Below are 11244 nucleotides of genomic sequence, written 5' to 3' on the forward strand. Positions count from 1 at the left end.
GTAGAGCATGGTGTAATGGCTCATATTCCATGATGGCTAATTAAGCCAATGAAAAGTCTTCAATTGCATTATTCAATGATTTTTTCAGTACTTCCCCCCCCCCCCCCGCCTTTTCCATGGGGCTCTTGTCTGATTGATTTTAGCTACGAAAAGTGGAGTTAAACACGGGTAGTGTTGGCTACATTTGCCCCACTTGGTAGAATTAACCTTCGCTTACATCCATGTTAAGACTTCAATGAGTTCAAATGTAATTTAAGGTTTGTGTTTTTAGCCGTCTGGCCGATGCACAACCGATGATGGCAGTTACACTCCTTCAATGGACAAGCCAGAGCAAGCGCTGGATTTTGTACAAGATGCCTTGTCCAGCTGTGGGTATAGCCTGGGCACTGATGTTCAAATCGCTCTCAACTGCGCAGCTTCAGAGTTTTATGATCAAGTAAGTCAGATCAAACGAAGTGATGCGGTGGTCACTGTTTTATCAAAAAGTGCAGTAGTTATATTAAAAATATAACTTCGAAAACTTCTAATCCTAGCACCTACGCAAAAGCTTTGGTCAAACTGCAAAAGCTTTGGTCAAACTGCAAAAGCTTTGGTCAAACTGCAAAAGCTTTGGTCAAACTGCAAAAGCTTTGGTCAATTTTATATACCCGACGAAAGGAGCTAAAACTGGTAAACGGAAGTGTCTGTGCGTATCATCATACCATCTAATATTCCTATTTCCACGAGAAATGATGGTGTGTAGCATCTGAAAGTAGACTTTTAATGTCTTCACTGTAACTTATGAGTGAACTCGTTCGCGTACGCGAGCGTGCGTGGGTGCGAGCGAGCGAGTACGTGCGTGTGATAGTCAATTGTTACCATCTATTTTACAAACTCAAATCCTGGCGTTCAAATATAACTACAATATATTTTGTCTTGCGCAGGAGAAGCAGAAGTACGAGATAATGTCTAACACTTTTAAAAGTCTGGATGATGTCATAAACTTGTACTGTGAACTTCATGAGAGATATCCCGGCTTCTTAGCTATTGTGGACGGAGTCAGGAGTCCGGTTAGTATAAACACGTTTAAGTGTAAACACGCGTGAGTTTAAACACGCGTGCGTGTGAACACGCGCTTTGTAACACGCGCGAGTGTAAACATACATGAATATAAACACACAAAACCTTTTCGAAACTTGTGTCGTAGATGGTTACAGTAGAACCTTCCACAATTTTCGGGTGAAACTGGAAACAATTGGAAGATTTAGACGGCAATTTCGGGGAGCTGGAAATTCTACCTTTTTCCCTGCACCGTGAATGCCATTTACCGCCCGGGGCTAACTGAAAGAGAAGGGGATACGTTCTGTCCTAAGGGCTGAATAGCTGGTTGGGAGGGATAGGAGGTTAGATAGCTACTCCCTATATATCTACGCTTACATTTTGTGTATTTCCAGCGAACTGCTTTGCCTAAATAAATTAACTGAGTGCCTCAGATTTTTCATCATGGATTTTGGGAATAAATGAGTAGTTTCATCGTTCATTAAACTTGAAAGGAATTGTCATGGTTTTCTCGTGAAATCTTTCTTCAGGACATCGAGGGTTGGAAAAAACTCAACCAGAGGATTGGAGAGAAGTGCTTTATAGTTGGCAGTGACTTGTACAGAAAACACTCCAGTATTTTAGAGTTCGGAGTGGCCGACAAGCTAAGCAGTGTTGTAGCTCTTGGCGTGGATCAAGCTAACACTATTACAGGCCTATCGCAAATGGCAAAGACTGTCGCAGGTTAGATTAACCCATAAACTTTTTTTTTTTTCATTTGGTATCTTGCCTGGAGAGAATTGACTTAGCCCGAGGTGTTGGTCAGTGACGTTGCTAAGGAACATTATCATTACGTCATAGCGGAGCTCCTGCGCGCCAAAGGCGCGCGAGCGGAGCCCCATACCTTAGAAAATTTGGTAACCCATCGATCTGAAAAATTTTGGTTGTCTCGTGACTGTCCGTACGCCAATACCTTGAAAACTAAGAGAGTAGCAGCATTACCATAGCTACATCTTTTATTTTGGGCGTCCACGTTACTCTTAATGGACAGCTGTCACAACAAGCTATCCGCTGACCAGTATCACGTGACTATATCGTGGGCTCAGGTTTAGAGCCCTGATATATTGCGTACATAATCTCTACAATCTTGGTTAGGATTGTTGGGTATAGTTTGTTAAAATTTAACTCGAAAAAATAGCAAAACCAGACGTCGAACAATTTCATGCTCACAATTGATCATTTTTTGAGTTTCTGATCCAAGAAAAAATAATTCTCTCTTTCCTTTATCGTCAGTTATTGCAATCAGGAGCTCCGCTTTTAGGCTTGGCTAAATCTATATATTACTGACTTGACAGCTTTTGCAGTGCTGTTGTTATTTTGTAGTTGGATAATAAGAGCTGTGTTAGTGACAAAGAAAATCCTGGAAATTTTTCCCTTGGCCAAAATAATTCACCGGAGATAGCAAATAAAAAACGTGCTCGCCCTATCCAATCCTGATCAACAATTTGATTGGTTGATTTTTGTGTTCAATTGGATTGAGGTACTGTGCTTAACGTTTCAAATTCGTAGACTTCATCTGCGAGTGAATGTCTGGCTGAAGAAATGGCATTTGGCAAATGCCATCTTCGTCAGGGGTTGTGAAAAAGGGGAAAAAATACTGGTGAAGGCGGCATTACCAGAGAGTCACTTTTTTGTCAAATAATAGCACTCGATCTGTGCACTACAATAATATGCTACGTAGGAGAAAACGCCACATCAGTTGTTAGCTATGAAGATATTGTTCCCGTAACGATGTTTTGAACTATGCTTCGGACCAATATTTCATCAAAACGGACACTTCTGTCTTGTTCAGTAACTTCTATATATGACATCCGTGTCGCGAGACAAGAATGAAAACCTTTAGAATAAATCCTGTAAAGTTTGAGCGATTCAACTGTGTTTTGTTTCTCTACAGATCAGGGAGGTCTTCTTGCACTGGCGGACGGACCTTGTGCAGACACTTCTTCCATTCTTGCGGATCTGGTAAGTGTGCTTTTTAAGTTTGTACTCTTCCTGTGCAGTTGTTTTTCGGACGCGAGGGATTGTTTTTTGTTGTCGTTGCACTGTTGAAAGTTAGGTTTGCCATTTACTTTCGCGCGCGTTTTAGACTTGCTGGCCCTGCATCGTTTTCGTGAGTCATAGTTCCAGGACCCACCCTCTAGATTGTCGGGTTAGGGCGGCAGAACTTCGAGTAAGAGAACTGAATATTGCAGATAAGTTGAAACAGAACAATTCATTGATGCGGATAACAACATCGGGAAAACATTTTTTTTAGTTCAATAAGTTTTTTATTTCATGGGTGATCTTTTTTATAGGTAGAGAAGCGCGGTCAGGCTTCCATAACCGACCGTTTAATTTCTTGAGTTCTTCCAAAAGCAACCTAAGATTGTTTACTCCGGGAAGACATATTGAAAGACAAGAATTAATTCTCATTAAAAATACTTCGACTCTTTTGGTAACATTAATACCAAACGAACACAAAACTGTGAGATACGGTGGAAATCTACGTTTTCTTTACATTTCAGACCTTCTGACAATAATATTTATGTTATTTAAAACGAGCAGTATTTCTTTTCAAGTTGAAACGTTTTCTTATGCGAATGAAATTGCTCTCTGAACACGGTAACTGTGGTTACTGTTTTAGATATTTCAGTTTTTTATCAATACAGTTGAAGATACATTTTCTAAAGAAAACAATTACAAAGGTTTACTGCTATTATAATAACGCTGCTTAACTTGAGGTGTGGTTTTGTATATTGCAAATAGAGTACGGCATAAGTAGACTCTAAGTAGGCATACAGGTTCCTTGAGTGAACCATTAAGAGAAACGCCCAATGCTGATTAGTTCCGGTTTTGTCCCAGACATGCTTTATTTTATACTGCGCGTTCGGACTCAATGCTTTGTTGGTAAGTTTGTGTGTGATAATCTTATGTGTGGTTTTAAACCGAAGAATGTGGTGACCAATGTAAGGCCGCGTTCGCTCGCAGCTTTCGCACCCTTTGCATGACTTTCATTCTTGTTAGCTCTCTCTGACTCTGCTGTCTGTCATCTCTTTGTAATCAGTGGTATGTCCTCAACTGGCGGCTGTTGTATGTTCATTCCTGTGACCTTTGAAATCCAGTCCAGATGGTTCACTATTCTTGTGTACACACCATACTTGTACGGCACACCGCACCCAGTGTGACCAAACGATGCCACCCCGGTCAAATACCACCTTCCCTCTCCTCCCTTGCACATCAGAGGACCTGTAAAGAAAGGAAGAAAATTGTAAAGCTGGAATAAAGTAACTCACTCTGCGAGTTAAGCCCGTAGAGTAAGCCTTGACACTTACTTACCCCCACTGTCTCCTTCACAAGTGTCTACACCCCCCTGCTGGAATCCTGCACAGAGCATGTTTTTTGTGATAACTCCGTTATATGACCGGGGGGCGTTGCACTGTTCGTGTGATATCAGTGGTAAAGCAGCCTCATGGAGCACTCTTGTTGGAGGGCCTTTGACTTTCTGTGTCCCCCAACCAGCGATGTAACACATGGTATCTAAAGCAAAAAAAACTTGAATAGGTCTAGAGTTTATGATGTTATTTCTACGAATTTGTCAAACGTTCAGTAGGATGAAAATAAAACTTTTAAGTCTGTGGATGAAGCCTAGTATTGCAGACATTGAAGTAAGAGCTAGTGAGCTGCACATTTACGTACATGTTTTACTAGTCGTCATGCTGTGCGACATGGTTGTAACCCAGAAGTCTGTGAGTTAAAAGCTAGTGGTGTGGGCGCTCGAATGAGATGCAATTGAACAGTAGCGTTTATTATGCTGCACAACATGGTTCTAACTTTTAAATCTGTGAATGAAACCATAGTTTGTGACCATTCAGATGAAAGCTATTGAGCAGTACTTTCATGTGGTACCGTTTATTATGTTGTGCAAGGCGGTGCTAGCTTTTAAGTCTGTCCGTGAAACCACAGTGTGGCCGCTCAAATAGAAGCTACTGAGCAGTACTTTGATGTGGTACTGCTTGTTATGCTCTACAAGGTGGCTCTGACTTTTCAGTCGGTTAATCAAACCCTACTTTGTGTGACTATTCAATTGAAAACTGTTACGGGTTAATTTTGGGAGTTAAAAGAGCTAATGCAATTATAAACTTCTTACCGGCTCTAAAGGGCTGCCCATTATCAAGACACATGCTTTGCACGTTGGAGGAGAACTTGACCGGACTGCTGAGCTGTATCAGGGCGATGTCATGTGTAGTTAAAATCTTCAGTCCATTGGACGTTTTCTTTGTTTCTATGTTCCATTTCGGGTGCATGACCACCTTTTCCACGGCTATATCCTGCTCGGTACCTTCCTTCTTATCCATGTTATGTTCACCAACACGTACCTTGAAATATGAATTCTCTTTACTTAATGTCATAGATTTCTTAAAATGTTAGTTCTGAGAATTTGTTATTTCATCAAGACACTATCTTCAATATCTTCTGCCATGAAAGGAAAATCAAGCTAGACTGGTGCGAGTTACTTTGTAGTGAGAGGTTTCATTTTTCTATTGCAGTTCGCCGTGTATATTTGTCTTACGTGATCAGATCTTTTCCAAGAATAGGAATGCTGCCTCTTTCCAGCTGAATTTCATAAAACAAACAGAATCTGTTTGCTTGAAATGAATGTACAGTGACACCTGTATTAAGCGGACAGTCATGGGCCCTTCGCTCGTGTCCGCTTAATAGAGGTGTCTGGCTAACACAGATTTGTTTTACAGAAAATATGTGCAGAAACGTTTGGGACTTTCTGAGGACGGTGTCTGCCTATTATGGGGCTGGCGTAAACATATAACCTACTGTAGCCGTGATATGAAGTTCAGAGTGCGGAAGCTAATTAAGTGAGCGGTAGACTTTGGATCAAAGTTATATAATTCATAGGCTATATACTAGTTGTACCACGCTTTCGAGTGATACACCATAGAATATCTCAAGAGTCGCTTGTTTTTTCTCGAAAATATAAGTGACACGTGGGATATTCTACAGCATACCACGAGAAAGAGTTGCACAACTATACCACGCCAGAGAAAATGCAGTGGTCATCACAATCAATGCGACATACGCGCAGCGCACGATGGGAAGATTGGGTGTGATACCGTTGAGTATTCAACGGCTTTCTGCTATTCTGATTGGCTGTATTTTCTATTGCATGATATAAACATGGGTATCCCATTCACCGTTAGCCAATACCAACTGTTCGTTAGGTTTGACTGAGTAATCTTTATAACAGTTGTTGTGGAACGTATATTACCCTTAACATCTCTGGATATTTACTGGCGGCTGCCATGATTGGCCCAACGTTGGCAATCGTACAGTGAGCTGCTGTAAGGACCCAGCGGTCCGATATCAGAGCGGCCCCACATTTGAAGTACTCTCCAAGCCCTGTAACAAAAATGTTCGTCATCCAAGGCCAGCTGCCGGGTTTAGCTTCATGTCCTCCGGTGATCCTTTTGTCATTTTCTTGTTCTGCCCACTTTGGTCTCACACCGCACGACTCTGAGAAGAAAGAAGTAATTATACAAGTTAACTACCAAGGTTTAGAAGTCTAACTGTTTCATCATAGCGTAATATGTGTTCTGTTAAACACAGAAATCGATAAAACAATTTCTTGACGGTTTTTGGTTAATACTTTTCGGCCATAATTCAGAAAATATTGCACGCACCGAGGTTCTTTTACCATCAATATTCGGTGCTACTTACTATATTTCCGTTGTCTGTAGTCAGCTAAAATGGCTGCTGGTTTTTAGTTTCAATTGTCCGAAATAACACAGATTATCAGATCTCAAACAACCCTGCCAAACTCTCACAGCTTCGACTTGATTCATAACGCGTTAGTAAGAAACCGTGCAATGTTTTCAATGAAAATTCCCATGGGCAAAACGTTATTTTTCTCACGAAATAATCCACAGAATTAAATATTCACTCTAACCTGCTGCTAGCGAACACACAAGAACCTGACCCAGATGACAGGTACAATACATGACCAGAAAACATGTCAGAAAAATCCTTTGTAGAGTCATTTTCTGTCGGAGCGTTCAAAGGCTGTTGCTTTCCTTTTCCCGTATTCCTTGATATGTAATTTTGTTTTCTCTATCTCACGGGTGAAGTCATAAGACTGTTATTTTTATCTATTACTCTCATAGAGTCAAATGTCAAGTACTTAAGGCGTGTCTGCTGTCTAAAGGCGGTCGTGTTTTGCTACTAATTGCTTTCTATTCGCTCTTTTCGTTTTGTTTTTGGGTTTTGTTTTATTGTTTTAGCTGCCTGATTCACCTCGAATCTTGCGTAGGTAATCGCTTTTTAAAAGTATACCATTTTTAAAAACAATCTAAACACGTTGAAACTCGAAGTTGCCACCAAACTATTGCTGTTTAGTTATCCACTCAAGTGGCTGATACGAAAAAGGTTTTACATGATAAACCTTAAGCGCCATGGATTTAAGGAAATAGAGAAACTGAACTTTTGCTCGCGTAAAAAAAGGAAGTTGTTTTGCAGTTAAATATTGCCGATATTTCCAAAGGCATCTACCCAGAAGAACTGTACATAACGGTTTTAAAACCTTAACGTCTTTTACATATCATAATGCATCACAAGTCCACCGCTTCCGTACTTAGTTAAGTTCAAACTGCTGAAATATGCCGGCGCCCAAAATGCATTTGAAAAAAAATCATAAACGTTAAAACCAGACGTTCTTTCTCAGTGGCTTTAACTGTCACCTTGTCAACGTGATGTAAACAAATAGTGCGTACGCGTGCATACGCGACAAGTGCGTGCGCGTTTTTAGAGTAGCACGCGCGTGCGCGCATCCAAAACTGTTGCTTGAAAAGTCGTGTATAAACTGTCCTCGGTATATGCATGGTTCGTGCAACACAGTTACAGTGTCCAGTCCACCTCTGGTTTTATTTCATCATTATGTCATTTTTATTGCGTGCAATGTTGTTCGCACAATGTTTAACTTACAGTCTGGGGACGATTTAGACGTAACAAGTTTATCACAGGCGGCAAGCTTATGGTAATTCCACGACACGAATTTGTTCAGAGCAAACCACGTCTGTAACACGCTCATAATTGTCACGAACGACACGAAAAATGTCGCACAATTTTAAAACAGGTATTGAGACCCTTTGGCAATCGTAGAGTTTTGTGCGGCTTTTGGAGAACAGTGACAGTGCGTTGTACAAATAGTTGCGCGTAACAAAGCTGTTTTGTCTAAATCGATTCTTAGTAATTAGTAGTCGGACCTTTTAGTCACTTCATTAGTTTCTTCTTAGCAAAGATTGATCGTTTTTATTTTTCAGGCCGTGGCTTTTGGAGCACGTTTCATCAAACTCGGTGGTCCAGTCCGAGCTGAACACGTCAGCAAGTACAGAAGGTTACAACAGATTGAGCAGGACCTGGAACAGAGAGGATGTCTGGCACCACAAGAACAGCATGTATTTCCGGTTATTAATGTAGTCGAACAGGAAGCTGAGGACAGCGAACAGAAGTAAAATATCTTTAGGCGATTTTCTATGTCTAATCAAATTCACGTTTTGTGTCAGCTTTGCTTGAGGTTAACAAAAAAAAAATGTTCTAACAAATTAGAGATAGGATCATTTTCTTTTGGTTTACTTAATCAGGTTGAAAACAAGGCAAAGGAACTATGTGGTGGAAGGAAAATTCTTGAAAAACTTAGCTTCAATTTTTTAAAGTTGTTAGTTTTATTAGTGTGTTTTATTAGTGTTTTATTATTAGTTTTATTAGTTTTATTTTTTCCTAGGTCATCTTTTATTTTGAGGTTCCTCTGGATTCGAAAGTAACTCTGAACATCTCTAAAAATTACACACTACACCGTGGCATAACCCCTTTATAAATGACACCACCTTACCCGTGTGACAGTCACAGGTTTTGTGTTAATAATACAGTGTATATTGTTTTTCTCACGATTTAGTCTCTAAGATCTACCACGATGAACAAAAATCACCAGCTGTTGAAAAGATATTAGCTAAAAGAGGTAAATGGATATATATACCAAACCAAGAAAAAGAAAAAAATATTATTTTCTCGATTTTGTCCTTTTCATAAGTATCAATCACCTTTTTCTTGACGAAATTTCATGTAAATATACCAGGCAGCAATCGCAGTGGCGAGATAATGACACTCTCCGTGAAGAGGTTGGTTTTAAACGCTTCCCGATCAGTTTGTTGTATTGCCTGCGGTTTGCAATAAGTTCCAATCAATTTACGACGGTCATAGGAAATTCGAAAAAAACCGTTAATGGTGATACACCATAGTAATCTTGTATTTGGTTAACAAGTTTCGTTCCCGGCCGTTCTTGTAAGCCCAGACATAGAGCTTTTATAATATGTACTTAAACAACTTACTTATCTCCTTCAATATCAGTCATACAGCCCACTGTAGTCTCTCTTTTGTTTATAACTGAACTTTCTTCCTCTAGTATTACTACACTTTGACTGTTTATAAGAAACCTGTAAAAGGTGATATATGATTTTTAATACATAGTTGTATAAAGTAACGGAGTATATATGTTTTCTTTTTCTTTTAACTCCACTCTTTATTATATATTAGTTCAATATAAATTATCTGTACTTTTTCTTCCCTTTTCCAGCCAACTCGAAACTCGAAAGCTCTGCAACTTTGGCTGCCGCACACGTATTTAAAACTCATCTATTTCTTATTTATACATATACCCTACATTTGTTTTTACACCATCAAAACAGCGTGAATAAAGATTTGATTTGGGTGACCCTAAGACCGACTATAAAGGAGATCAGTGTTTGGTCTGTATTTACACGGCTTAGTCCTCTGTGACACATTGAGCGAAACGGTGTACAACTTCCTTACTGACCAGGGGGGTACTACTCCCCTATATGGACTATATAGGTATGTGCGGCCCCAAAGGGTATGGCTTTTCAGCCGTTTTGGCCATAAATAGAGTAGGGCTTTTGTACAGAAGCATATCGCTTAGGTCATATGCTTCTGTTTTGCACTCTAGTTTCGAACTGGGTATGCTTTTAAATGAAGCTACTTTTTCATCGTTATCGATAGGACCATAAACAAAAGCCCTTCAAATATTATGTTTAGGGCAACTGTGTCAGTTGCAACGGTCATGAAAAGGGTATCGAATTTTTGGTCAGGTCATAAACGGGGTAGCGAAAATCGCAGATTTTGGTCATAAATAGGGTAAGGGTTTTGGGAAGCTAGTTTTTCTGGAAGTAACCCACCCTCCCCCCCCCCCCCCCGGGCTTACTGAGCACACTGAAGGCAGGGCCGAACTTCAGTAAATAGAGCTTACAAAGGATTTCCATTTATTCGTTTAGGAGAATGAGTACCTTGTAAATACCCCGTAATGCGTTACAAAATATTCTACACTTAATAGTTCATGGGAGCAGCAAAAGAACTTCAAAGAACACTTTGAAAAAATACGTGTCTACTGATAAAGGCACGCATTGTTAATTGACGGTGATTCAACTTGAACCTAGCGTACAGTGTTCCTCCAGAACACAACTATATTATTTTGATGAGTACTGCATGGTTAAGTTTACATACATTATTCTGTAACAGAAATGAGACTGTATTCATCTACAGAAAGGTGATTGTTTGGGTTAAAAAAAATTTGCGATGGGACGCTATAGATCGACATGCTTGTTGACGAGTAAACGGCGACACATCTCTCTGGCAAGATGGCCGTATAGTAGAAGCCGCCATTTTCTTTAAGTGAATTAATTAACGCTAATTATGCGTGAACTTTTGCGTAGTAAGAATGCGCAATGCACAACTTAGGAATGACCTTAAAGGTTTAGAAAAATCGCCAACTATATGTAATGAGTCTAGCTGGTTTAAGTCTCCCGTGGTGACTGGTAGTAGTAAAATATGGGTGGACGTTTATCAACGGTGTCATTTCTGTGTGTACAGGTGTTTGATGTCTTATACTTGTTTTCTTTATGTAACTTATTGACTGTAAATATTCCGTCACAGGAAACATTTTCAGCCGTGGCTTTTTTTAAAATATATCCTAGATTGTCGCCTCCTTTGCAGTCGTCACTTGAATCGTCACGCAACGCTCCTCTTCGTTCAAAGCCGTTACTTGAGAGGAGTGTTGCGTGACCATCAGTAAAGACTGCGAGGGGACATGGTGGCCTCTTGAAGTCATGAGTG

At 40.0% G+C, this 11244-nt stretch overlaps 2 protein-coding genes across 5 annotated transcripts in view; one reads left to right on the forward strand and one right to left on the reverse strand.

Moving 5' to 3' along the window:
• LOC110061384 (enolase 4-like) overlaps nt 1-10974 on the forward strand; it is a 28159-nt gene extending 17185 nt beyond the window's left edge. For all 3 annotated transcript variants that reach the window (XM_089291538.1, XM_089291534.1, XM_089291531.1), the window contains 5 exons: nt 272-436; nt 924-1049; nt 1569-1761; nt 2972-3039; nt 8385-10974. In XM_089291538.1, coding sequence (XP_089147664.1) covers nt 272-436; nt 924-1049; nt 1569-1761; nt 2972-3039; nt 8385-8576 — 744 coding nt within the window. In that variant the 3' untranslated portion in view covers nt 8577-10974. The remainder of the gene's footprint in view (nt 1-271; nt 437-923; nt 1050-1568; nt 1762-2971; nt 3040-8384) is intronic.
• On the reverse strand, nt 3322-7231 carry LOC110061327 (chymotrypsin-like elastase family member 2A). Of its 2 annotated transcripts, none has more exons than XM_020768167.2 (5): nt 7016-7231; nt 6338-6582; nt 5204-5432; nt 4393-4593; nt 3322-4302 (listed from the first exon to the last, which is right to left on the reverse strand). In XM_020768167.2, exons 1-5 carry the CDS (start codon nt 7104-7106, stop codon nt 4103-4105), a joined length of 966 nt encoding a protein of 321 aa, XP_020623826.2. In that variant the 5' UTR covers nt 7107-7231; the 3' UTR covers nt 3322-4102. The 2 variants fall into 2 exon arrangements, with proteins under 2 accessions (XP_020623826.2, XP_020623827.2); XM_020768168.2 differs by lacking the exon at nt 7016-7231 and adding an exon at nt 6787-6997.
• Nucleotides 10975-11244: the final 270 nt, after the last annotated feature.

The sequence above is a fragment of the Orbicella faveolata genome, unplaced genomic scaffold, assembly GCF_042242905.1.
Source record: "Orbicella faveolata isolate gen_17 unplaced genomic scaffold, um_ofav_v1 contig_1, whole genome shotgun sequence".
In the NCBI taxonomy this organism is placed as follows: domain Eukaryota; kingdom Metazoa; phylum Cnidaria; class Anthozoa; order Scleractinia; family Merulinidae; genus Orbicella; species Orbicella faveolata.

Coding starts and splice junctions, on each gene's coding strand:
- LOC110061327 (XM_020768167.2), bottom strand. CDS start 7,106: ATGACTCTACAAAGGATTTTTCTGACATGTTTTCTGGTCATGTATTGT. Junction 4,594..5,203: donor TGGGCAGCCCTTTAGAGCCG/GTAAGAAGTTTA, acceptor TTTTTGCTTTAG/ATACCATGTGTTACATCGCT. Junction 4,303..4,392: donor TTGTGAAGGAGACAGTGGGG/GTAAGTAAGTGT, acceptor CTTTCTTTACAG/GTCCTCTGATGTGCAAGGGA.